The sequence below is a fragment of the Tenrec ecaudatus genome, chromosome 2, assembly GCF_050624435.1.
Source record: "Tenrec ecaudatus isolate mTenEca1 chromosome 2, mTenEca1.hap1, whole genome shotgun sequence".
Lineage (NCBI taxonomy): Eukaryota > Metazoa > Chordata > Mammalia > Afrosoricida > Tenrecidae > Tenrec > Tenrec ecaudatus.
The window spans coordinates 132,403,132-132,429,645 of record NC_134531.1 but is presented as its reverse complement, the minus strand read 5'-3'; the positions used below and the strand labels follow the sequence as shown (position 1 = coordinate 132,429,645).

Sequence of the window (26,514 nt, the reverse complement as noted above, 5' to 3'; positions counted from 1 at the left end):
CGATTCTCATCTGTTTTCTCCTCTGCAAAAAAGGGTGCGATGTCAAAGCCAAGTGGCTACTTCATAATGGGAAGGCAGTGAACCCACACATGATAATAATTTTGACTTGGTCACAATAACTAAATATAAGATGGCTAGAAAGAGCTAGGAGAGCAGTAAAGGGAAGGGAACAGAGCACATAGAAGTGGTGTGACAGAGACACATACTCAGGGCCTGACAATTAATAGGATGCTAATGGAGGGGAAAAGGGGTAAGTTTTAAAAACAGCTTTAGAGTTTGAGCTTAGACTTAATAACAGTAGTGTATATTCAGCATGGCAGAGTAGGATGCTTGAGCTATTGGAGCAGAAGATGATAAAATTGATAATGTATACAAATACAACTGAGCTGAGGTGTGAGCAAGATATTAAGTTCTCATTGAGCAAGAACACCGCTTCAGCTCCAGGCAATATGACAGTAATCTCTAAACCTAGGTGCTATAAAACGCCTTTCACGGTCAAGCGCCTTTGGGAGACACCATGTCCTCTCTTAGAAACTGGTTATATAATGGTAAGTCCTGCAGTTAAAGTCAAGCTTCCCTACTTTTATTTCCTTCAGAAAGTCTATTAGCACGATATAGGGTGTCCCCTTTTCCCCCAAGGAATAATATTTTAAGAAATACTCATTAAAGCACCAAAGGACTTTAATTAGGAATGGTCAAGGTAGAAAGAAATTGGCGGGGGTGGAAGGGGCTGTTTATTTGTATGGAAGTGAGAGTTGAAGCATTCTGAACTGGGGAATCATGAAGAGTGAATTGAGAGAGAAAAGAAGATTGAAGTTGTACCTTTATAAGCACTATTTTGACACCTCAAATGGCTCAGGGAGATTATCATTTGGAAAGGCAGCAAATGGTGCTTTTTAAAAAGCAGCATCAGCATCAGTGGTTTCAAAGTCAAACATGTGGCCCTGTACAAGTGGCAAAACCTCTTTATGACTCGGTTTTCTCTTCTGAAAAGTAGTGTTCACCTTGTTGTTTTATGTTGAGATTAAAACATTTTTAAAAGTACGATGAGCCTACCAAATAGTAGACATATATCCACTCTTGATAAACACGCTTTTAAATATTTGTCTCACTTTGGTTTTTTGGTTTTTTGAAGAGCTGAAGCAAAGCCTTGATGATTGCACACGAACATGTAGCAGCTGAACCTTAAAACCTGCACACTGAACAAGCACATAGCCTGAGAAGTCTCAGCCATGGGTATCAGTACTCCAATCAGATAAGTCTGAGACGAGAAGATCGTGACGCAGGAAAAGAAGCCATGTTCGAAGATCACCCGTGACTCCTTTCTGTTCCATCAGCTTTTCATGAAGAAGCACTAGACACTCATGCCAGCAAGCCTGTGCATACCTCTGCTTTCCATTATTGTTGAGCTAAGAACTCCCTGTGAGTAAGACTGTGGATGGCACTCTGGCAGGAGGGGACATCATCTGACGATAGAGCATCCTCAGGGGAGAACACTGAGCGTATGAGACGTCCTGCTGTCTGAACTGTCACATCACAAATACAGGCCTTAGTCATTTTCCTCATTGGTCCATTCAACATACAATGCCCAATGCGTTTGGATAATCAGCTCACTTCAAACCCTAAAGGCATCGTCACCAACATTCATTATTGTTTAGAATCTATTCAGCAGATCTTCGAAATGGCTATCGTTCAGGACTTGTGTCTGCCCAAAGAACATGGAGTTGATCAAAGGGGCCTTCGAACATGACTGCCCGTGGTTTTAATCTGGCTGTCCTCATGGCAGCCTAGACGTAGAAGAATATGACTGCAAGTATGGGAAGCAAGTCTTTGAGGATAGGCTACAGGTCTCCTGGAGTTTTAGATTTTTGTGAAGGAACAATGGCAGGGAAATAGGGAATTATGACAAACATGTTCATTAGTTTTCCTCTGAGAAACAATGGGTTACTAGACTCAAGCGCAAACAAAATTATCCCTAGAAATGCAGGAGGTATCCATTAGGGGAGCCCGTGCAGCAGAATATGGGCAATAATTGCTTTATATGGTCACTTGCAGATTCATATCGGTAAAACAATGCTGCTCAAAGTGCAGCATCAAACTGCCAGCATCAGTGCCTGGATTGAACATCACCAAGAAAAGGAAATTCTGAAGTCCCGCCCAGGCATTAGGAAGCAGGATCTCTGGGTAATTTGCACACTTTGAGCAGGACTGCTTGAGATCGGTATTCTTAGTCTATAAATGCCCACTCATGCTCTGAACTCCCCTGGCTCTCTTGCTCCCTCTCTTTTGTTTGCTTGTTTTTGACCCATAGTTTACAGTTCTTTGTACCTGCCATTGCCTGATTAAACTATGTAGTTATAGATTTCATCCTAATTTTGTAATATTTATCACTGTTATCAATCAGAATTCTGTTGCTAGAAAGCACCTTGGTTGGAGCAGTAAAATTACAGGTTTCTACTTCATCTGACTTAGTTTGTAGCAAATACCTCTAACATAAATTCTGGTCAACCTCTGTCCACTTTTAGAATGACTGTAAGTAAAAAGACGAGAACAGATGAAAATCACTTACATAGGCCATGAGTTGTTCTTGGGATGCTTTCACTTCAGCTTGTAATTTCTCAATGTACTGAAAAGTGGAAAATGAGGAAACAACATGTATTACTTTTACATATTCGATGTATAGCAGATAGAAATATATATATTATATATTATATATATACCTTCACATAAAAACATACATACACTTCAAAGGTAGATATAAAGTCAATAGGGTTTGTGATAGCTAGGTTTGTTGCGCTAACTGGGCCAATAGGAACATGTGGGATTAATAAGGTCACAGTTTGATTGGAGGGCAAAGAACTAAGTGGCTTGGCAAGGCCCGCCCCTCTCTCTCTTGCTCTCTGGTGATAGGACCAGTGTGTGGCTGCTTTAGCTAGTTCTCTGCTTCAACTTGTGAACTACACTACCTGTAGGACAGCCAACCTGTGGACCGTGTTGTGTCACTAGTGTCTGAGGCTCCTTCAAGACCTGCTTCGCCACGCTGCTGGTGTATACATCGCTTGAGCTTGAGGCTGGCGGATCATGTTGTCTTGCATTGCTTGTGTTCAATATCCCATCTGGACCTTTTTCACCAAGTTCCTGAGCTGCTGACAGTTGGTCACCCACCATGCTGTTTACTGTCCGAAGCTGAACTTCCCGTATTGCTCTAGGGAAGACTCAGCTGTCTGCTTCCTTGACCTTGGACCCAGCAACCCTCATGAGTTGAAGAACTTCCAGTATATTAACTGTTCCACAGAGGTGAGTTAGGGAGTTTAAATGAGCCCTCTGTTCTGCTGTGTGGACTGATTAGATGCTATATGTCTTCATACTGTATATATCTAAATCTCTATCTATCTATCAATCTAATCATAAGTGTCCTGGTTTTGTTTCTTTAGAGAACCCTGAACAACAAATAAATAATAGCAAATACATAATTGTCTAGAGAGTAATAAATGTTTTATTTATTAATTCAATTAAGTAGTTAACTGAAAATGGCCCGGCAAATTTTATGATCCACTTGGTATATGACACTAAAAGAACTATTCCTTAGTTATCTTCATCTTTGAAAATGATGAAGCAATTATGTCATCAATCGTGGATATACATGCAATATTCAGTTAATACTGCTTAGAAGGATAGCTATCAAATACATTTTAAAAATCAGCAAGGTTGATTTTATATGTGACTAGCTACCAAAGAGTAAAAATACCTATAGCAGAATAAAAATATTATCACTTACCACCTTGAACTTAAATATGAATATCTAATCCAACCAGAAATGTCTTAGCAGAATTTCTAGCTTCAATAAGTTGAGATAATGTTTAAAAGAATGGAGTATTTTCTTCCACAACACACCTGGTTTTTGGCAAGAACAATTTTCTCATATGGCTCGCCACCGCCTGCTGTGTGGTCAGAAGCTTCTAGTTTTTCCTCCAGCTGGGAAACATGCTCAAGCAGCTTGGATTTTGTTCCTTCAGAAGCTACAAGCTAAAAGGAGTTTTGTGTTAGAAGACGTAAATGTAGTGTTTTTGAAAGCTTCTTTTACAAGTCCAACTTAAAAATGAATTAACTTCCACTAATATCTATCCCATCTGAAAATAGCTTCTGGCACATTCCTTAAAGATGATAAATGAATAGACTATACAGAGTAAAATAATGTTCAGCTTATTTGTTTTTAATTACTAAGCTCTTTCTGAGCAAGGGACAAGACCCCATACACACTTACAACAGGCAGAGTGATTCCCAGTGCAAAGACCTCAACCCTCATCATTGTGTTTCAAGACTGCACCTTACTTGTATGGCTGAGTCAGCAAACCTAGACTGGTTCCCCCTGGTGTTGAAACCTGACTCTGGGAGGGCTACTTCTCTCTAGAAAGAGAAAGAACTCTGATTCACTTGAATGTTTACAGCATATGCAGCAGGATAGATAGAGCTGGAGGGAAGAGCAGGAATTTTAAGTTGAAATCTGATTAAAGGCAGAGCTATGCTAAGTCTAGGGTGGCCTTGTCTTTGATTTACTGTTGTGGATTCCCCTGAGAGGAAAGTGGCAGTTTGATCATCCCTGGACCCTTGGAGAGTCCTTGAGCCAGCTTTTTCTTTCATTTTTCTTTTCATAATAAAATTTATTATGCTTCATCTCAAAGAGTTCCTGAGAAGGAGCACACAGCTTCATATTCGCTTTAGATCCCCAAGCAGCCCCTGGGGCCTGGGTTGTCTCTATCATTTCTCACCACCCCAAGTACTGTGGCAAAGCAAATGGTTTCCTCCTGTCAAGAACAGAGTAGCTTTTGTTATCTTTTATAACGGACAAAAAGCTAATTTTCAAATATATAAAAAGGTTTACATGTGTTTTGAAAGGTCAATTTGAAATTTAAGAAATATAAATGATAAAAATGTAAAATAAATGGTCAATTGCATTAGTAATCCAAAGGCTGTGAAGTATGAGGAGCACATACATTTTTTTATCATTGATTTTCTAACTATTTCTAAGGATGTGTAAAAGTACCATACTAATTATAAAGAACCCCCAACAATTGCATGTCTGGAATTTTTTCTCCTCTTCAAAACATACACCACTTGGAACATATAGATGAAGATGGCCATATTGCTTAAAATAAGAAAAACTAGAAATAACCTAAAACCAAATCTAAAGTGTAGTAAGATATTGATTGGGAAATAATGAATTGATTTCAATGGTTGTAAATATGTGTAAGATGGCCTGATTTGCAATTACTTTGGATAAAATCAAATTAGAAAGCAATTGTATGTTAGAATCTGTTTTTTTTAAATGATAAAAGGTTAATGCCTGCATCCTAATGTTAGAAATCATACGCCTAAAATCTTAAAACCAGTGTGAACTAGTTATCATGAAGTCGAGCTGTCATTTTGGTTTGCTTTTTTCCTGTCATCATAGCAAACTTCAATGAAAATCCTTCGTTGTGTCCGGGAGAATTTTCTTCCAAACACATTCTCTGTTAATCTGGCCCTTTCTGTTCTCATGCCCACCCTGACCAGTAATCCATCCAAGCACCATCTGATAGTCTTTCTAAAATAAAATAATTACCATCAATTGTTTTCTGGACTCTTCAATTCACTCAAAAAAAAAAAAAAACCACAGTAAACCCACTGCCATCAAACCAGTTCTCTTAGTGATGCCGTATAGTGTTTTTGACACTCTGAGTCTCTCTAGGAGCCGAGATCCTCATTTTTCTCCTGAGGAGCAAATGGTAGGTTTGAACCACTAACATTGCACTTAGCAGCCCAACATGCCTAACACATGGAGCTACTAGATATTACTTCATTTGTTAAAGAATAATAATTATTTTATATGAGACTGGAGACAGATATTGAATATACCATGTACTGCCAAAACAACAAACAAATCTGTCTTGGAAGAAGTTTAGTCTGATGTTTCTAGAAAGCTGAGTTAGCCATTATGCTCCTTAGAATCAATGATAGAAAGAGTTCATTTCAAGGACTTTGATATGTAGGAGGGACCAGTGTCTGCAGAACGACATCATGCTTGGTAGAGGAGCAGCAAGAGAGAGAAAGATCTGTAATGAGACAGGTTCACGCCATGGCTGTAATAAGGGACTCAAACACAGCAACACATGTGAGTATGTCACAGCACTGGGCAGTGTTCCCTTTGCTGTACACAGGGCTGCTATGGGTCAGAACCACCTCCACCCGATGGCACCCAGAGATTGAGATACGACAGTGAAAATAATGCTGTTCATATTTCAAAACCCCTCAAGATTTAGCAATAAAGGCAGATGATTCAAAACTAACTACTACACCATGTAAGGAACCTTGGTGGTGTTATGGGTTCGGCTTTAGACCAACTGTGAGGTCAGCAGTTCAAACCCACAAGCTGCTGTGAGGTTGGAAAATAGGCTATCTGTTTCCATAAAGATTTGCAATCTCAGAAACCCTATGCAGGGTCCCAGGAGTTGTACTTGAGAAGGGTTTGGTTTTTGGTATGCACTCAAACTTCAAACTCACTGCCATGGAGTCAATTCCAATTCAGAATTACCCTAGAGCAGTGGTTCTCAACCTTCCGCCTGCTGCCACCCTTTCATACAGTTCCTCATGTTGTGGTGTATCTGCATGTGGGCGGACCCCCCTGGAGACAAATAGAGGGGTGGTGTCTCAGTTCCTAAGACCATCGGAAATATGGTCTTAGGCAACCCTTGTGAAAGGGTCATTTGACACCCCCCCCAAAGGGGTCACGACCCACAGGTTGAGAACTGCTGCCCTATAGGAAGAGAATAAACTGCCCGTGTGGGTTTCCAAGACTGTAACTCATTACAGCAGTAGAAAGCCTGTCTTTCAGACAGAGTGGCTGGTGGTTTTGAACTTCTGATCTTGCAGTTAGCAGTCCAACATGTAACCACTATGTCACCTGGCTTCTTTCTTTCTTTCTTTCCTTCTTTCTCTCTCTCTCTCTTTCTCCTACTTTTTGTATTGCACAATATAAAAATATATGAATAAATAAATCATAATTACACAATTCTGAAATTCACTAGTAACTTACTATATGTGGATCAGGCATTCTGAAGCATTTTATTTTTCACAATAATTTCGCTATCCAAATTTATCTCCAAATCATCGTAAGAAGATCAGGTATTATAATCCTAATTTTGTATATAAGGAAATTGAGGCTCAGTGAAGAAATTTATGTTCAACACATTTATGTACTATGCTTAAGGATATAACAAGTAGGTGTTAGAACACATGGTGTCAGAAGTAAATATCAAGTTTGTTTTCCTAAACTCAAACCACATCTCCAGAAGGTGACCTTGATACTGATGATAATTTCATCATCTGTGGTGCTGATTGGTTCTGGATGTAAGACTTAAACCAATCAGAAAGTAGCCTCCCTCTGGCACTGAGTGGAGGAGATGTGATCTAATTTAGACCTCCCACTTTGAAAGGAAGTGTGATTTGAGGAAGAATTGCTTTCTTATCTACCAGATGCCAATACTATTTGGTGCCAGTTTTAAAGTGTTAGGGGAGCTAGTCATATGGTGAGGTCACACGCTGAAGGAAAGAGAGGACAAAAAGGAACAAAATCAAAAACCAACCTCAAAGAACTTAGAGTTAGTGAGCAAATAAATTTCCATCTTGTTTAAGGAATTGAATGTTTGGTTACTTGCATCCCAAATGTTACCTATATGTTGTGATTCCAAAATCCTATACTCTGATGGATGACAAGTGAATAATATCTATCTATAAAGATCAAAGATTACAGCCTTCAGAATGGATTACAATTCAATGGAAAGAAACCAAAATTCTCACAGCTGAACCAACACTTAATATCATGGTGAAGAGAAAAAGTGGAAATTGTTAAGGATTTCACCCTGCTTGAATCTGCAATCAATGCTCATGGAAGCAGCAGTCAAGAAATAACATGACTCACTGGATTAGGTCAATCTGCTGCAAAGGATCTCTTTGTGAAAAGGCAAGAATGTTACTTTGAGGACTAAGGTTCACTTGATCCAATCCATAATAATTTCAATCACCTCATATGCCTATGAATGGTGGACACTGAATAAGGAATATCAAAAAAGAATTTATGCATTTAAATTATGCTTATGAAAAATATTGAAATATATGCCAGAAGAACATAGCAAATACCTTCTGTCAAGGACACAAATGGAAAGTAGTCACATGAACTTCACCAGACGGAATACACTGATATCAAACTGACTATGTCTGTGGGAAGAAATGGTAAAGTAGCTCAACATCAGCAACTAAAAGAAGACCAGAGGCTGACTGTGAAATAGACCGTCAATTGCTCATATGTAAATTCAGATTGAAGCTGAAGAAAACTAAAACATGTCCACCAGAGTCAAACTACGTCTTTGAGTCTATCCCATCTAAATTTGGGATACATCTAATGGGAAGACTTTCTTCATTGAACACTAGTGACAGATGATCTGATAGCTTTGGGAGGACATAAAGATTATCATTCATGAAGAAAGTAAAAGATCATTAAAAAGACAGGGAAGCCAGAAAAAAATCAGTGCAGGTTTTAGAAGAGGCTCTGAAGCTTGCTTTTCTTCATAGAGTAGTTAAGCAAATAGAAGACAGAATGAGCACAACGAACTGAACAGACAATTTCAAAGGACAGTTGAGAAGACAAACTCAAACATTATAATGAAGTGTGCGGTGACCAAGAGTTAAGGAACCAAAATGAATGAACATGTCCAGCATATCTTAAGTGGAAATAACTAAAAAAATTCAAGGATCAAGTTGCAATATTGAAATTTTCGAAAGGCAAAATATTGAGCAAAGCAGTAAGCATCAAGGAAAGATGGAAAGTTTACACAGAGTCACTGTACCAAAAAGAAGCATTAGACATTTCACCTTTTCAGGAGGTAGCATATGAGCAAGAATCAGTGATGCTAAAGGAAGAAGTCCAAGCTGCACTGAAGACATTAGCCAAAAAAACAAGCCTCCAAGAATTGATGGAACACAATGGAAATGTTTCAAAGAGCTCATGAAATGCTCATCTATGCCAAGCAATTTGGAAGACAGCTATTTTGCTGATTGACTGGAAAAGATCCATATTTGCACCCATTCCAAAGAAAGGTGACCAACAGCACAAATTTTAGAACAATATCATTGATATCACATGCAAGCAAAATTTTGCTGAAGATCATCCAACAACATTTGCATCAGTATAAGGACAAGGAGCTGCCAGGGATTCAGACCAGATTCAGAAAAAGGATATGGAGCAAGGGATATCATTGCTAATGCCAGATGGACCTTGGCTGAAGGTACAGAAAACCAGAAACATGTTTCATCTGTTTCATTGACTATGCCGAGGCATTCGACTGTGTGGATTTTAATGAATTATGAATAACCTGGAAAATTCCATAACAGTTCACTGTGTTTGTGGGGAACTTGTACATGGATCAAGAGGAATAGTGTATGGTTTGAATCAAGAAAGGTTTGTATCAGAGTTGTATCCTCTCACCATATTTATTCAATGTGTGTGCTGAACCAATCATCAGAGAAGCTGGATTATATGAAGAAGAATGCAGCATCAGGATTGGAGGAAGGCTTATGAAGAAGCTGTGTTATGCAGATGATGAACATGAGCCAACTTAAAGCACTAATAAAGATCAAGAATTACAGCCTTCAGTATGGATTACAACTCAATGTCTAGACCAAAATCCTGGCCACTTGTATTACACCAGGTTCACTTGACAAATCCAATGACACATATGTATAAGAAAGGGCTTTATATCAAGAAGCAATTTTGTATATCAAGAAAGCATCCCAGCCCTGTCTGACTCAAGCCCGTCATTCTGATACTAGTCCATAAGACCCTCTTCAGATTCACACAGACACATGCAATGATGCAGAATGAAGGAAGGTCACTGGCTGGTAGGTGCAAACTTGTGTAGATGCAATGGTGGTGGCTGGCCTCTGCCAGCAGGGTCATCCAGCAGGAAGGTGAATGTAGAGAAAGAAGGGGGGGTGGTAGTTCCCAAGCCCTCCTTATGAGCAGGCCACACCCATCACTCTGTGACTTGTCTGACAGGCTAAACTCCACCCCTACAATTTTATATATCTTCAAGTTGACAAGAAATTATGTACTACCACACCACTAGATCAATGGATAACATCATGATAAATGTAGAAAAGATGGAAGTTGTTGATCTTGTTATCATTTTGGATCCAAAATCCATGCTCATGGAAGCAGCAGTCAAGAGATCAAAGGACCCATTGTATTGGATAAATCTGCTGCACAAGATCTCTTTAGTGTGCTGAAAATCAAGGATGTTACTTTGAGGACAAAGCATTCAAGAGATCAAATGAAGTGCTACAGTGAGCAAACGTGCTCTGCAAGACATTTTTAAAGTGTTGAAGAACAAGGATGTCACTTGAAGGACTATTGCAGCCTCACTGATGCCACAGCATTTTAAATAGACTCATGTGCATGATAGTTGGGTCTTGACTAAGAAAGAGCAAAGAAGAATCAATGCATTCGAATTATGCTGCTGGCAAAGGATATTAGAAGTACCATGAGCTAACAGCAAAACAAGCAAATTGATCTTGAAAGAAATACAACCAGAAAGCTCCCTAGAATGAGAATGGCAAGACTACTTTTCACACACTTTGGACATGTTTCCAGAGGTGATCAGTCTCTAGAAAAGGAAATCCTGCTTGGTAAAGCATGCAGAAGGGCAGGGAAAAGAAGAGCTTCGAGGCGATGTATTAACATAGGAGTGACAGCCAAGGACTCAAGCATCACAATGGTAAAGCTGGAAGGAGGCCAGGTGGTACTTTCTTCCATTGTACACAGAGTAGCTATAGTAACCCTCCACAGTTAACCCCAATAGAACTGTGATGGAGTAGTCAAGGGAGATGGAGCCATTTTTACTATGTAACCCTATTGTATTAATTAGCCTAAGTTTAGCTATTTTGTACTGACCCAAGTATGGACAATTTGCAAATACTGTAATTTCTCTTGTAACTGCTGAACTGTGTCATTTATTTTTGAAACTACTAAGTGTCTAAACCCCTATGCCTTTGTATCCAAGTTCCCCCTTTCTCCACATTGTGTGATGACCCCTGACCCTATGCCTACTTTGTTTCCTATTATAAAACCCTCCGACTTTAAGCACTCTGAGTCTTGGGAGAATTAGGCCCTAGCTGCCCCCAAGACCACTGGCTAATAAGGGATTACTAACTTTTATTAAAGTTGCATGTGGTTACTTGATCTAATTCCAGCACAGCAGTAGCTATTACTTAGAAATTACTAGATGACACCTAACAATAACATATTTTAGTCAACCCATAACCCTCTGGGATAAGTAGGTTGATTGTGCTAACCTGGCCAATAGGAACATGTAGGATTAATAAGGTTGCAGTTTGATTGCAGGGAAAAGAGATAAATGGGTCAAAAAGCCCTGCCCTCCTCTCTCTTGCTCTTTGGTGATTGGACCAGTGTGTGTCTGCTAGTTTTCTGCCTCAACTTGTGAGCTATACTACCTGTGGAACTGCCAACCCATGGATCGTGTTGCTAGTTTGAGGTTACTTGGAGACCTGCTTCACCACGCTGCTGGTGTATACATCTACAACACTTGAGTTTGGGACTGTCTGATCCTATTTTCTTGCAGACTGTTGGTGATCCACCCTCTAGTTTACTTCCTGTGACTGGACTGCCTGCATTGCCTTATGGAAGACTCAGCTGTCTGCTTCCTTGACCTTGGACCCAGTAGTCCTCATGAATTGAAGAACTTCCAGTATATTAACTGTTCCACAGAAGTGAGTTGAACTGAGCCCTCTGTACTACTGTGTGAACAGTTAGCTGTTAAATTCCTTTGTGATATATATATATATATATATATATATATATATATATATATACACATTTTTATAAGTATCCTGTTTTGTTTCCAGTCTAGCGCACTCTGGACTCTAAGACCTTAGTTCCCATAGCAGAATTTTGCTTTGCTAATTGCTGTGTTTTTATAGGATATTTTTGTAGCTATATTTTCAAACTAGATGATTCATTTATCAGCGGGATGAACAGAGGACTCTGTTAAAACTCAAACACATGTGCACACACTCACACCTTTGCCAAGAAGCGTCTTTGCTAAGAATTTTTCTTTTACTGTCTTTTCAACAGTGACTCTTAATTCTCATATGCATCATCACCTGACAAAAGCAAGATAAAGAGATCTTATTTTCTCCTCACATGGACAAGTCAAAACAGGGGCTGATAATATACTACTGGATCTCATTATATGCTAGTGGAATTGTTTATCAGCACAGAATAATTGGCACATCCCAACCATAAAATGGCCCATCTTGTTAGCCTGCTAATCCAAAGAAAGAAAGAAATTTACATGTCCAAGATACTCTTGAAACCTGCATAAAAGGTTGTGCTCTACTGCTGAGTCACAATGTATCAGCTTCCATCTTGAATTTGCTTCATGCTCTCTATATCCATCATGATTCTCAATTCTAGAAGCCTTAAGGAATGCTAATTAAATTCAAATTCTGGGATAGAAAACAAGGCATCAAATAAGAAAGAGGACATCTAATTTAGCAGCTTGAATTTTTCATTTAGGGATAGGGACATCTCTTCTTTTCATTGCTTTTTTTTTCTAAAGACAAGCTACTTGGTTATAGAGTGACTGTTTTGAAAGAACATGGGAAAGAGAGCTCACTATCGTTTAGTATCAGGTATCTGCTTACCAAAAAAAAGGAGAGACACATACAAATGTGCCTGTTTTTAAATGATCAGTTTTGATGCCTCTTAATTAGCCACTTTTGCTGGAACATATGGTTCAGACAATACAAAAAACCCTCCCAAACTCACTGCCACTGAGTTCATGTTAATTCAAAGTAACCCAGTAAAACAAAGTCACTCTGCCTCTGTGAGCTTCTGGGATGGTGACTGTTTATAGCATTATGACTACAGAAAGCCCCATCTTTCTTCCTCAGAGGGGTTGGTGGTTTCAAACTGCTGACATTGCATTAGCCACCCAACAAATAACCCACTATACCTCTAGGGCCAACACAAGGAGGGAAAGCTAATAGTTTATCTTTGACTCTTTTGAAGACCAATTCTCCTTCCCTTTGTCCATTGCAAAAGAAAATTTGGAGGAAGGAGATAAGAAAGAAAGAAAGAAAGAAAGAAAAATGGATAATTCCCATCATTGTTCATTCTAAGAAGGCTATGGATGGATGACAGAAAAGGCCTAGAATCCATTTGCAGAGTTCACACAAAGATTAAGCCTTTGGTGAATCCCCTCTGACCATAGTAGAAGGCTCTGAATAGACTTGTTATCAGAAAGAAAGTATTGTAGAGATGATTATAGTAGATATAGTAATTGAAATGTAAAATCTGTTTCTGGACCTGGACTTTTCATCTGATCTGAAAGTTTGAGGACTTGGGACAGAATCTTGCCATCATTCCTTCTTCTCTGGAAGTTGTCAGTCTCAACACCCTTGAGGAAGGAGTCTGCCATTTGACCTGCCATCTTGGATTCATCATCCACTGGATCTACTTGATCAAGGGTAAGAGTCAAGACTGAAGTCTGAGCCTTGTCAGCCTCTGCAACTGTGAGTTGAAAACTCACATGAAAACTCTCAGGTGGATCTGAGAATCCATGTGTGGAGGGCCTCAAATGTTTGATGGTGGGGTTCCAAGCTTGGCTCTCTTGGAGGCCTAGGTGAAATAAGTATTCCAAATTCTATTATGAACATAAAAATATAAAATAAAATGTAAAATCTATTCTCTCCTTTGAACCATTTAAAAGTTGTCTCAGTTTAAAAATAAAAGCGAAGGGAAAGTGCATGTGGATCGAGCCTCCAAATTCCCTCTGAGCACAGACTAGAGAGGTGCATAGTCTTGCTATCATGCAGAGTGCTTTGACAAATGCATTATGGCAGATGTCATTAGGTTAAAATCTAACACTTTATCATTTGGTCTCTCCCTTTTGACACATTTTATATTTCTTCTAATTTTTCATATCTTCTACTTTCTTTGTAATTAAAGTATTTTTCTATTTTATTTTGTAATTGTTGTTAGCTTTTCTTTTGATTTTGTTTGTTTGTTTGTTTTTTCATATGGTTTTCAGTATATGAAACCCAGGATGAGTGAATTTATAGTGACAATAACTGGATTAATGGTATTTTGGGGGTGCGGCAGGGGATATTATGGAGAAATGGAAAGCTAATAACAGGTACAAGAAAAAGGAAAATGTTCTAAAAGTGATTGTGGTAATTCATATAACTTTTCTTCATATGATTGAAGCATTGAATAGTATGATATGTGGATTATATCCCAATAAAGCTCTTTTAAAAACATATTCATTATAAAAATATGTTTTAAAAGTGACAAATGAGGCTGTGCAAATCCACTTCAAAATTTAACTTTTAATATTTAGCCATTTGATAAAAAATCAATCATAAAAGAATTTCAATACATTGAAATCAAATAAAGATGAACTCTATCCATTGCACCATATGAATAGAAGTGCAAACATTGTGCTAATGTATTTTGGAATCATGTTTAAGAATACGGTATTTACTAGCTACTCTCCAGCCCGTGAAATTGCTGGCAGTATACCCAATCACTGAGTCTCATTGAGGGGAGAAGTCAAAATAAGACTTGAGCGCTCTCACAGTAAACTGATGAGCACTCATCTCACATGCTACCCTGAAATCACGGTAGCAGTAGTATTCCTATAAGTAGTTTGATTTTCATTGTCTCTAAAGGAACTATTTACCTCTATATTTTTCTCAAATATCATTTCATAGCATCTCTCACTTCAAAATTCCACCTCCATTTTTCACCTCATAGATGACCTCACTAAAATTCAATGAAAAAATAGAAGCTGCCAGATGGCAGGTACTCCCTCCCCTTCCCACACCCAATATATAAGTTTTATTGCAGCCAATCTGGCTAGTGTTTTTCCAACAATTGTTTCCCCGTTTACTCCTTGTTAGTGAAAACCAAGAAGCCCTGATGGAACAGTGCGTTAAACACTGGGCTGCTAACTGAGAGGTTCTTGGTTTGAACCCACCAGCGATCTGTTTTCAGGTAGATTTCTAGTGTGGGAAGCCCGATGGAACATTTTTACTGTGTCATATCAGTTTTCTATGAGTTGGAAGGCTCCACAGCAGTAGGTTTTGTTTAATGGAAACCCAATTTGAGTTAGCTATCGACAACCCCGGCGGCAGGGCGGATTAGGTATGGGATTGAGAACTGCAAAGTTGGCGATTCAAACCCACCAGCTGCGGTGGGGGAGTAAAATGAGGCTGTCTTTACCAGTTAAGGATTCAGAGTATCAAAAAGGCTTACAGAACAGTTTAATTCTGCACTATGAGATCCTAGGAGTCAGAAGCACTGAGAAAAGTGCGCCTCATCAGCTATTACGGAGCTTCCCAGGCAGAAGGCTAAAGCACTGCAGATGGAATTTACCAGCAGCTTGAAGTCACCAGCTGCTCATAGGGAGAAAAAGTGACGACCTGCTTCCTAGAAGGTGACACCGACTTGCAGAGCTGGGTTTTGATTTTCAGTTTATCAGCCACATGTTTAGGGAACTTTGGCCTTGCCTCGAGCCCAGACGTGCATCATGATTGAACTAAACCAATCATTTTCAGAGACCAGAGATTATTTTTCAGGCATGCGTATACAATTCAAAAGAAACAAATAAGAAATATTTGGCCAGATTTTACACAGATGCATGAACTGAAGCACATCATTTTTTTCTCTGGACCTTGTTTTGTCTTCCTAAAATGCGTCCCACTTTTTGCTAACGTCTCGAGACAAGGAGTTAGTCAACACACGATGGCAGAGCACAGGAGAGAGAACCCCTGTGTTTCCGGTGACTTTTTGATTCACCGAATTCACTAATCCTAGAAGTACCCCATCACTGAGCGTGCTGGAAAGTGAGATAGCTGTCTTTGAGTCACTTTACTAGGAGCTCTCGTGTTCCTATCACTTGACCATGAAAGCATCAGTACTAAACAAACAGAAACAATTGCTTTCTTTCATTTGGCTTTGAATTGAATCATCTCAAGTGGCCACAAAGACTCAGCTCAAAAAAACCCATAAAGCTCACTGCCATCGAGTTGATGCTGACTTACAGCAACTTAATAGGACAGAGTAGAATGGGCTCTGTGAGTTTCTGAGACTGTAAATCTTCATGGGAGCGTAAAGCCTCATCTTTTTCTATGGAGCTGCTGATGGTTTTGAGCTGTTGACCTTGCAGTTAACAGCCCAATCCAAAACTACTATCCCACCAGAGTAAAACTGCCCCAGTAGGTTTCAGAGTCTGTAATTCTTCAAGGGAGGAAAAAGCCTCATTTTTCTCCCTCTGAGCAGCTGCTGGTTTCTAATAGCTGGTCAGCAGCTCAAGAGTAACCCATTATGACTCCAGGCTCCTGCCACAAGACATTGCCCTGCAATTTCAGTAAACAGCCCCCCACACCCACCCACACCCCCTGTTTGGTGCTGCTCCAGTGTATTAGACTCATTGTTACCCAAATAAGAATTCTTTCTTCACATAGTCAGATAACAATTACTGATGGTACTTTAGGTTCCTGACCTAAATAGTAAGGTAATATATCTTCCAAATTGATAAAGGACTCTATTTGGCTCATCTTAGTTTACAGGACTTCTCCTGAAACAATCTTTACCAAGTGCATGGTAGAAGCTCAAATACAACAAGTATGAAGATGGTGTAGGACTGGGCAGAGGGTCGTTCTGTTTCTATAGAGTCGCTATGAGTCAGGACCAACCTGACAACAAGATCATGATCTGAAAACCCACTCCTTCTAGCCAGGACTACTGCAACTGACAGCCACTATAACTTCACTGCTAGAAAAGTGAAGTCAGAACGGAACCATTCTCCAGAGACACTGATGTAGACACAGGATCCATCCCAACTCATAGCTCATCCACAGGACAGAGTGGAAGGCTCCTTAGAGTTTCTGAGACTCGAAATGTATTTATGTGAAGCAGATAGTTTCATCTTTCTCCTGTGGAACAAGCAGCTGGTTAGTTTGAACCTCCACCTTTGAGGTTAGCAGACAAAAACATAACTCACTGTACCTGCAGTGCACACATGATGCAACAGCGGCTGATTACCATCCAGTTTCTGATTATTCAGCATGGCTATACCCTTATGTTTGTATGCATGCATTTCCTAAAATGCTCCAGCATACCCTCAAGGGACTTCAAGGCATTCATGGAAATATGGACTTGAGAGATAATGGAATTTTGCCATGAACTTTTTAAAATCCCCTCCTGTGTCATATCTATTCTATATTCATCCAAACATCCATTCCCCAAAGGAGACAACTAAAAGTCATACAGAGTTATTATGCCTAGTTCCAAAGATTTCACTAGGAAGCTTCTGTATTGTAGATCATATGAGGTGACACTATCAGAAGGGGTGATACCAAAATGACTCTCTCTACAAGTTTTGTGTCATTGTCCCAGAAAGTATTTATGGATTTTTATTAAAACATCTCTGTGGTTATATTAAAACGTACGTACATATTCTGTACATATATTTACATGGTTAAAATTCAATTCTGATTTACCTTTTGACCTTCTAATGTGCTATATACCTATTACCCAATTAAATGATATTTCAAATCACATGCTTTGCTTGTGAGCACTACAAACACACGCTGTAGTTCTTGTGGCTGCTGGTATGTTTGTTGCTGATTTTGTCAAAATTTTAGCTACAATAGCATGATAAATAGCATTTGTGAGGTTATAACTTACCTTTTTCAGAATGAAGTGGCAATTAAAGTTAAAGGAGAAAAAAATGTAAAATGCTTCCATTTATTTACTAGTAATGCTGTTATCTAGTAATGTTGCTGTTCAATGTTGGCCTTTAGAAAACAAGTTTGTTGTTAGTATTAATATCAATTTTAAGGAATCTATAACTATATGAATCAGTCATTATTCTATGATTAAACTTGATAATGGCATTACAGAAGATTCTATATGATCTGGTATAGGAGAAGGTCCATGGGGTGGCTGGTTTGTGACACTATGAGTTACAGTATTCAGTGACCTCAGTCCTAGTGTTGCCACTGTCTAGCTCCACATCCAGGTTTCCAAATTTTCAAAGGAAATACAGTTTTCTTAATCGGATATAGATGAGATTCCCCATGATATGACATGGAAGGACTAAGCAATAACCACACAAACAAACGTACTCATCTATTTAATGTGCTCTGTGTACAAGAAACACAGGATAATGACAATACAATTCCCATTTAGAAAAAGAGGCAAGGGGAAGTAACTTACAATTATCATTAACCATTGCAAATACCACATTCTGCTAATCAGAGATAGGAAAGAAGGCCATGATGACCTGGTAGTAGATTGAGGAAAGGTAGTCAAACTACTTGACTCTATTTCTGACCTTTGGGGGTCATCATTGTACCTTTGACCAATGACCAGAACCAAGAAAATAAATTATACTTCTATAGGAAATATTAATCAATTTCAGTTTTGTTACTAAAACACAATGCAAATATCATATTTTGAAAGGGACTAGGTGACTCGTGGAATGAAAGGCCACACTAGATTCTGTTCTCAACTTAGATTGTCAAATAGCTCAAGCCATCACTATTGGCTTTGCCTTTCCCTCCCCTCTCCTAGTGCAGAAACCATCCCACAAGTAGCTGGGAGGATAGCTGGCTTACAGCTTTCTTCCAAACGTCCGTCCTCCACTGCTCCACTGAACTAGACTTGTCAAAGCTGTCTGTGATCCTCATTTTGCTAAATGCAATGGAAACGTGTATGATCCGCTGATTCAATCTTCTAGGATATGTGACACAGGTGAGTATTCCATGCCTCTTAAAACACTCTCCTCTTTTTGTCTGTAGGTCACTATTGTCTATATTTCATTTTTATTTTGTTTCCACTTCTAGAAATTCTCAAATATTGAAATCCAAGGCTCACCTGCTTCTGTTGCTTATGTACATGACCCCATTAGGGACAATGGTTTAAACCCATGTTTCCCAAAGTGGGTGATACCACACACTTTGCAGAACACTGGAAAAAAGAAAGTGGGGTGGGGGGAGGGGTTTAAAAGTAGATACCTACAGTTTATCCTGGATTGTAGGCTTTTAAAAATACAAATGTTGAAAATGGCGACCTGATAGGACTCATCCATCCGGAGCTCCTGCTGCCAGACCAGAAAATTGGGCGGTAAGGTAAAGAAAACGGGGAGGTGGAGTCCTGAAATTAGAATTAGGGTACCAGAGTCTCTCCTGAACCCCTTTTTTGTGTGTGATTTCCACTCACAAAGCAAACCAAGAATGCTTTAAAGCACTCTAGCTTTGGTAAGCCTGTGGGTACCAGCTGCGCCCTTGCTGGGAGCAGTGATTTCTCTAGGCAGATGCCCTAAAAGGGACAGAATCCCAGACATGAGGAGAACCCCATGCCAGAACTCTTTGCTTGGTTGGCTGCTTTGCTCTCACAGCCTGGGGAGTGGTGGTGGTGGGTAGCCATAATTTAGAAGAAAAAGCAGCTTTTTACCTCAGGTAGATCATTATGTGGGGGGAAATAGGCAGATAGTTGGAGTCCAGGCAGCGAATTTAATTCCAATTGACCGAGAAAGGAAACAACCCCCTTGATAAGCTGGATCTCCCCCTCTGGGGTCAGCATGACAGTCCCCAAACCAGAGCACATCACAAGCATAATTTTTAAAAGGGTGAAATATATATTATTGGTTTAAAACTCAAACCCCAGTCTGGTTGCTCTGCTCCAAGGAGCACAGAGGGGGAGGGCCTTAACATAAATCAGCATAAGAAGAAGCCTAGTGAAGGAATGCCAGAACTCAGCTAGAGGGCCTGGTGGCTTTGGCTTTTTGAATAACAAAGACCCGCTGTAGCCAAGTGTCAGCTTCAAACCGCATGGAGCTGCAGCCTAGAGACTGTGGGAGACAATTTAATTTGATTTTATTCTAGCTGGCCAGGGGGATAAAGAAAATAAAAACTTAAATCCTCTGATATAATAGGCACCAGCAGTCTAGATAGGACAATAAGCCCAGCTTCCCTTTCAGTGATCCTATACATAGCTGGGGAGGCCCTACTTCTCCTGGGGCCATAGGCCTGTGGGAATACCCCAGCCCCAGCCCCTGCCTCAGTGCTACATACAGCACAGGGCAGGTATACCAGTGAACTCCAGTACTCAACTAACTCCTGACCATGGGTGGGATCTTGCCTTTGAAGTAATCCCACACAGCATCTGTGGAACCCTACATCAAACTGCTACACCACCCTGCTACTTTGAGGAAGAGTTGGAATTCCTCAAACCTTGTGGACAGGTGATCAAGTCTTATTTATCTCCTTACCTACTACTCTATTTCTTCTCTCTTTATACACTAGCCCTTCTATCTTTCCCACCACAGTCAGTCTCAACGAGCCCAGGTTTGTGTTGTTTTTTTTCTCTCTTTCTTCTTTTTCCCTCTTTTTTTTTTCTTTTTCCCTCTTTGTCCTCTTCTCTCCCACTCTCTCCTATCATATGCCACTACTGGCTTCCAGTCACTGCTGTACACCACACAAGGCAGCTGGGACAAACATCTACACAGCACTGCATTGCTGATGAAACTTCCATCAAACCTCTAAGGCAATCTCATCAATGAGAGCAATTTTGCCCACCATCACTGGGTTCCTGCATTAAAGGGAACACCAACCTGCCATTGTGGGGCAGGGTCAAAACCCTTCTGGCCCCACATTCAAGCAATCAGGGATCAGCTATCTCTTTATTCTTTATTTCCTCCTTCTCTCTCTCTTCCCATCACAGCCAATCTTAGTGAACACTGTTGGGTTTTCCCCCCTTCTTTCTCTTCCCTTTTGTTTTCTTTCCTCTTTCTGTTTTTGCTCTCTTCACTTCTCTCTCTGCTTGTATGAGTCTCTATTCTCCCTCTCAGTCCTTTCACATGCCACTGCTGGTTCCCAGACCCCTACACTGCTGCATAGTTCACAATTGCAAGGAGTTGGGAACAGCCTAAATTTCCTTCAACAGATGAATGGATTAAAAAACTGTGGTACATACATACAATGGAGTACTATGCAATGCTAAAAAGCAGCCATGAACGCATGAAGCATATAGCTGCATGGGAAGAACGGGAGGAAATTATGCTAAGTGAAGTAAGCCAAGCACAAAAGGACAAGTATAACATGAGTCCGCTGAGGTAAGAGATATATAACAGAAAGGTAAATGCAATGGGGGCACAGGGAAAAAACTACAGTATACAAACACTCCAGGGGTGAGGGCCAGGTAGTATGGCAGGGGCCAGACCAAATCCAGGGGTACATATGGTAGCCAACTGAAAAATGGGTGGAGGGAGGAAAGGGGAAAGAAATAAAAGATGTGTGATGGGGGAATAGGGCACTGACCCACCCAAGGGGAAGGGTATTGTTTGTGTTTCCACAGGGGAAAACGGACCAGATTTAAAGTCATTTTCAGACGAATGCAGTGTACCGGCAAGTAGTGGGGAGCCAGTGGAGGGGCCTGAGGTCTTGGCTCCCCATACCAGATACGTGGACAACAGCCCCTACCCCCATAATAATTTACTTGAGAGGACAGCACTGAAGCTGCAGATAGGGGAGCGGGGCATGTCTGATCAGAGCACATGGGAGCAAATGGGGGGGGGGAGAGAGTGGAGCACATCCTGGACCACCAGGCCTGGAGGATGATATCCCCGCTCTGAACAGCCACTGCATAGAGTGCACAATATGGCTGATACCATTACAAGACATGCCTTCCCTTGATGGCCCAGGGCCCTAGGGGGCCAACACTGGAGACTCAGTGTCAGGACTGGCCCAGACTGACCCTGTGACACCCAGGCAAACCAATAAAAGTGTGCAGCAGAACAACCGTGGGAGCAGGGCAGGGAGCCCCTGAGGGAGTACAAAGGACAGACTCTTGGGCCAGAGCATGGTACCCCATTTGACCTGATTTATAGGATTTTCTTTCTTCTAAAATTTTTCTCTTTTAATTTATTCTTCTATGGGTAATTGGTTTCCTTTTTTGTCGTCATCGCCGTGTTCTCACTCATCGCCTATCTTGCTATGGCTTGATTTTTTTTGGGTGCATATTATTATCTCTACAGCTCTATCTAGATAAGATAGACTGGATGAATAGTCTGGAGGAGAAAACAATGGGACCTATGGTTCCGGGGGGACACGGGAGTGGGGGAGGAGGGGTAAGGAGATGGTGCTCACCAACACAGGGTTTGAGAGGCTTAGTAGTGATTCAGCAAGGGAAAGGTAACATAGAGAAATTACTGAAACCCAAATGAAGGCTGATCAAGAGGAAAATAAAAGGAAATAGAGGAAAGAACTAGGTGACAAAGGGTATTTATAGAGGTCTAAATACTGGAATGGACATATGCAAATATATTTATATAAGAATGTGGGGAAACAGATCTATGTGCATATATTTATAGGTTTAGTATTAAGGCAGCAGATGAATATTAGGCCTCCACTCAAGCACTTACTCAATGCAAGAACATGTTGTTCTATGAAATTAACATTCCAGGATGCACACCCTCCTGACACGATTGCTGAAGAAAAATGTGTGCATAAACAAATGTGGTGAAGAAAGCTGATGGTGCCTGGCTATCAAAAGATATAGGATCTGGGGTCTTAAAGGCTTGAAGATAAAGTATCTAAAGCATCAAAGCCCACATGGAAGAAGCACACCAGCCTGTCTGACCACGAGGTGTAGAAGGGACCAGTTATCAGATATCAAAGAACTAAAAATCACCTCAGTGGGTGCCCACCTTTCTGATACAATCACTGAAGACAAAAGTGTGCATAAGCAAATGTGGTTTGGGGTCTTAAAGGCTTGAATATAAACAACTGGTCATCTAGTTCAATAGCAACAAAACCCACATGGAAGAAGCACACCAACCTGTGTGACCACAAGCTGTTGAAGGGATCAGGTATCAAGCATCAAAGAACAAAAATTCATATCATTGTAAATGTAGCTGAGTGCAGAGTGGAGACTCAAAGCCCATTGGTAGGCAAATGGATACACCCTTACTGAAGGGTTGTGGGAGGAGATGAGCCAGTCCAGGTGCAGTGTAGCAACAATGAAACATATAACTTTCCTCTAGTTCTTAAATGCTTCCTCCTCCACTATCATGATCCCAATTCTACCTTATAAATCTGGCTAGACCAGAGGATGTACATTGGTACAGATAGCAAATGGAAACACAGAGAATCCAGGACAGATGACTCCTTCATTACCAGTGGTGAGAGTGGCAATGTTTGGAGGGTGGAGGGAATGTGGGGTAGAAAGGGGAAACCGATTACAAGAATCTATGTATAGCCTCTTCCCTGAGGGGATGGACAGCAGAGAAGTGGGCGGGGGGAGACGTTGGACAGTGTAACATGACAAAATAATAATAATTTATGAATTATGAAGGGTTTATGAGGTAGGGGGGAGTGGGGAGGGGGAAAATGAGGAGCTGATATTAAGGGCTCAAGTAGAAGGCAAATGTTTTGAGAATGATGATGGCAACAAATGTACATATGTGCTTGACAATGGATGTATGGATGTATGGATTTTGATAAGAATTGTATGAGCCCCCAATAAAATGAATTAAAAAATAAAAATGTTTTAAATTGCCAGGGGGCTGATGAGCAGGGTTGTTATTTTTTCTTTTCCAGAAAATAGTGTGGTGGGCCAGAGAACTTTGCGAACCTATGATTTAAACAATCATCACATGTTTTGGACGCCTAAGTTTTAAAATAAAATTATTATCCAAACATTTGTTGTGGTGATTGCTCTTGTCTGGTGCCATCAAGTCAGCTTTGACCCACAGTGACCCTATGCACAATGGCAGGAAACACTGCCCAGTCCTTCATCATCCTTACAATGGTTCCTACGCCTGAGCACCTGGCTGCAGCCACTGTGTCCATCCATGTCATTGAGGACTCATTCACTGTCTCTCCACTTTACAAAGCATGATGTCATTCTCCACAGACTGGACTCTCCTGACAATATGGCCGAAGTATGTAAGACAAGTCTTTGCCATCCTTTCCTCTAAGGAGCTCTCTGGCCTTATTTCTTCCAAGACAAATCAGTTTGTCCTTTTAGCAGTCCATGGTACTTTCAGTATTCATCTCCAGCACTACAATTCAAATGTATCAATGCTCCTTTGGTCTCCCTTCTTCCAAGTCCATCTTTCACATGCATATGATGCAATGGAGAGTATCAGGGGTTGGGTCAGGTACAACTTGGTCCTCGAAGTAGCGTCCTTGCTTTTCAGTGCTCTAAAGAGTCTTGTGCAGCAGATTGACCTAGTGCAGCTCATCTTGGATCTCTTGACTGCTGCTTTCGTGACCATTGTTTGCAGATCCAATCAAGAATCCACGACAATTCAACCTTTGCTCCATTTATCATGATGCTACCTATTGGTCCAGATGTGAGGAGGATTTTTGATCTTCTTCGCATTGAATAACATCTATTCTTAATCTGGAAGCTCTGCTAAAATGTGTTCACTTTGGGTGAACCTGTTGGCATTTGAAATACCAGTGACACAGCCTGCAGTGTTACAACGGCACTCAAATCACCACAGTAAGACAAACGGACAGAACACAACACTAGGTTATAGAGGTAGTGAACTATTTAATGTGTCTCTTTAAGCCAAAGATTTTGCTGTTGTTGTTGTTAGGTGCAATCTAGTCAGTTCTGACTCACAGAGACCTTAGACATAGGAGAACAAAACACTGCCTGGTGCTTCCAGTGCTTCATCAGCCATGTTCTTGGCTAATGCTTTCAGTGAAGCTCGGGCTGCTTCTTTCAACACCATTGGGTTTTGCTCAGATGCTACCTCCTGAAAGGTGAATGTTTACTAGTTTTTTCTGGTACAGGATTGGTGTTCACTCCTACCATTGCTGCTTCTTGCATCATACAATATTTTGTCCAGAGAATCTTTCAAAATTGCAACTCTAAGCTTTATTTTTTTCTCAATTTCTCTCAGGTTAAATAAGATATATTAAGCATTTCCTTCCATTTTGAATCTCTAACTGTAGGTGTTTGCACATTTCATTATAATATTTGACTCTTTCTTCTTCGCCTGCCCTTGGGAATTTTCTCCTCAGCTCTGTGAATTCATCATTTCTTCCTTTTGCTTTAGATACTCTATGATTAGGAGCAAGTTTCAAAGTCTCTTCTGACATTCATTTTGATCTTTATTCCAGTTTGTGTGTGTGTGTGTGTGTGTGTGTGTGTGTTTTAATGATCCTTTGCTTTCTTCATGGATAGTGTTCTTGATGTCCTCCTTCAGCTCATCAGGTCTTTGGTCATTAGTGCTCAATGTTCAAGGTTCAGATCTGCTCTTGAAAATCAGGTGGGATAGACTCCAGGTCATAATGTGGCTGTAGTGGATTTGTTTTAATTTTCATCATCTTTAGCCTTAATTTACATATGAGCAACTTATGGTCTGTTCCACAACCAGCCCTTGGCCTGGTTTTAACTACCTATATTGAGCTTTTCCATCATATCTGCTCTCACATATGCAGTCAATTTGATTTCTGTGTATTTCATCTGGAGAAGTACATATGTATAGAAGGCTCTGATGTTGTTGAAAAAGGTACTTGCTTGAACAAGTTGTTGGCTTTGCAGAATTCTATCCTATGATGTCCGTCTTCATTTATATCACCAGGGCCACATTTTCCTTCCTCTTATTTCCAACTTTTGCATTCCTACCACCAAAAATTATCAATGCATCTTGATTACATGTTTCACCAGTTTCTGACGGAAGACATTAGTAGAATTGACCAATTTCTTTATTGCTAGCTTAAGTGGCTGGTGTATAAATTTGAATAATAGCTGCATTGATTGAGTTGCCTTGAAAGCAGACAGACATCATCCTGTCACAGGCAGCATTGTGCTTCCAGATTGATTTTGCAATGTCCTCGGTGACAGTGAAAACCATGCCTTTCCTCTCGGTTGTGTCATTCACGATGCAATAAATAATGGGATTTCCTGATGCAAGATGGGAAATACCAATCCATTTCAGCTCACTGACACCCAGGATATTGATCTTTATGCATTCTATTTTATTTTTGATGTATTTCAGTGTTTCTGATTCTTACTTTGAATTATTCCAAATTCTGATCATTAGCAGATTTTTGAGGCTGTTTCTCTTTACCTGGAGCATGTCCCATCAGCAAATGACAACCTCGAAGGCTCCATTCCCACAGGCTTTACTCATTTCACCATGGGAAATGCTACTTTGAGTGAGAAGCTCCTATCAGTCACATTTCTAGTGCTGCCTGACCCGAGGGGCTCAACCTCTGGTGCTATCTCTGACAATTTCCACTTCCGTTCATTAGCCATTCAGTATATGACAATTTTGAAGCAATTCATAAAGTTTGCAGCAGCCATTTCCTCCCAAGTGGGCAGTTGATTCCTACTTCATTGTCTGTTCTTAGTCTGAAAACTGTATACTTTGG

General features: G+C 40.3%; 1 protein-coding gene across 1 annotated transcript in view; it reads right to left on the bottom strand.

Moving 5' to 3' along the window:
• The window catches only part of CCDC192 (coiled-coil domain containing 192), a 214,587-nt gene that overhangs the window by 153,409 nt on the left and 34,664 nt on the right, over window positions 1-26,514 (bottom strand). The window contains exons 3-4 of the mRNA XM_075542678.1: window positions 3,895-4,026; window positions 2,570-2,626 (exon numbers count right to left, since the gene is read on the bottom strand). Coding sequence (XP_075398793.1) covers window positions 2,570-2,626; window positions 3,895-4,026 — 189 coding nt within the window. The remainder of the gene's footprint in view (window positions 1-2,569; window positions 2,627-3,894; window positions 4,027-26,514) is intronic.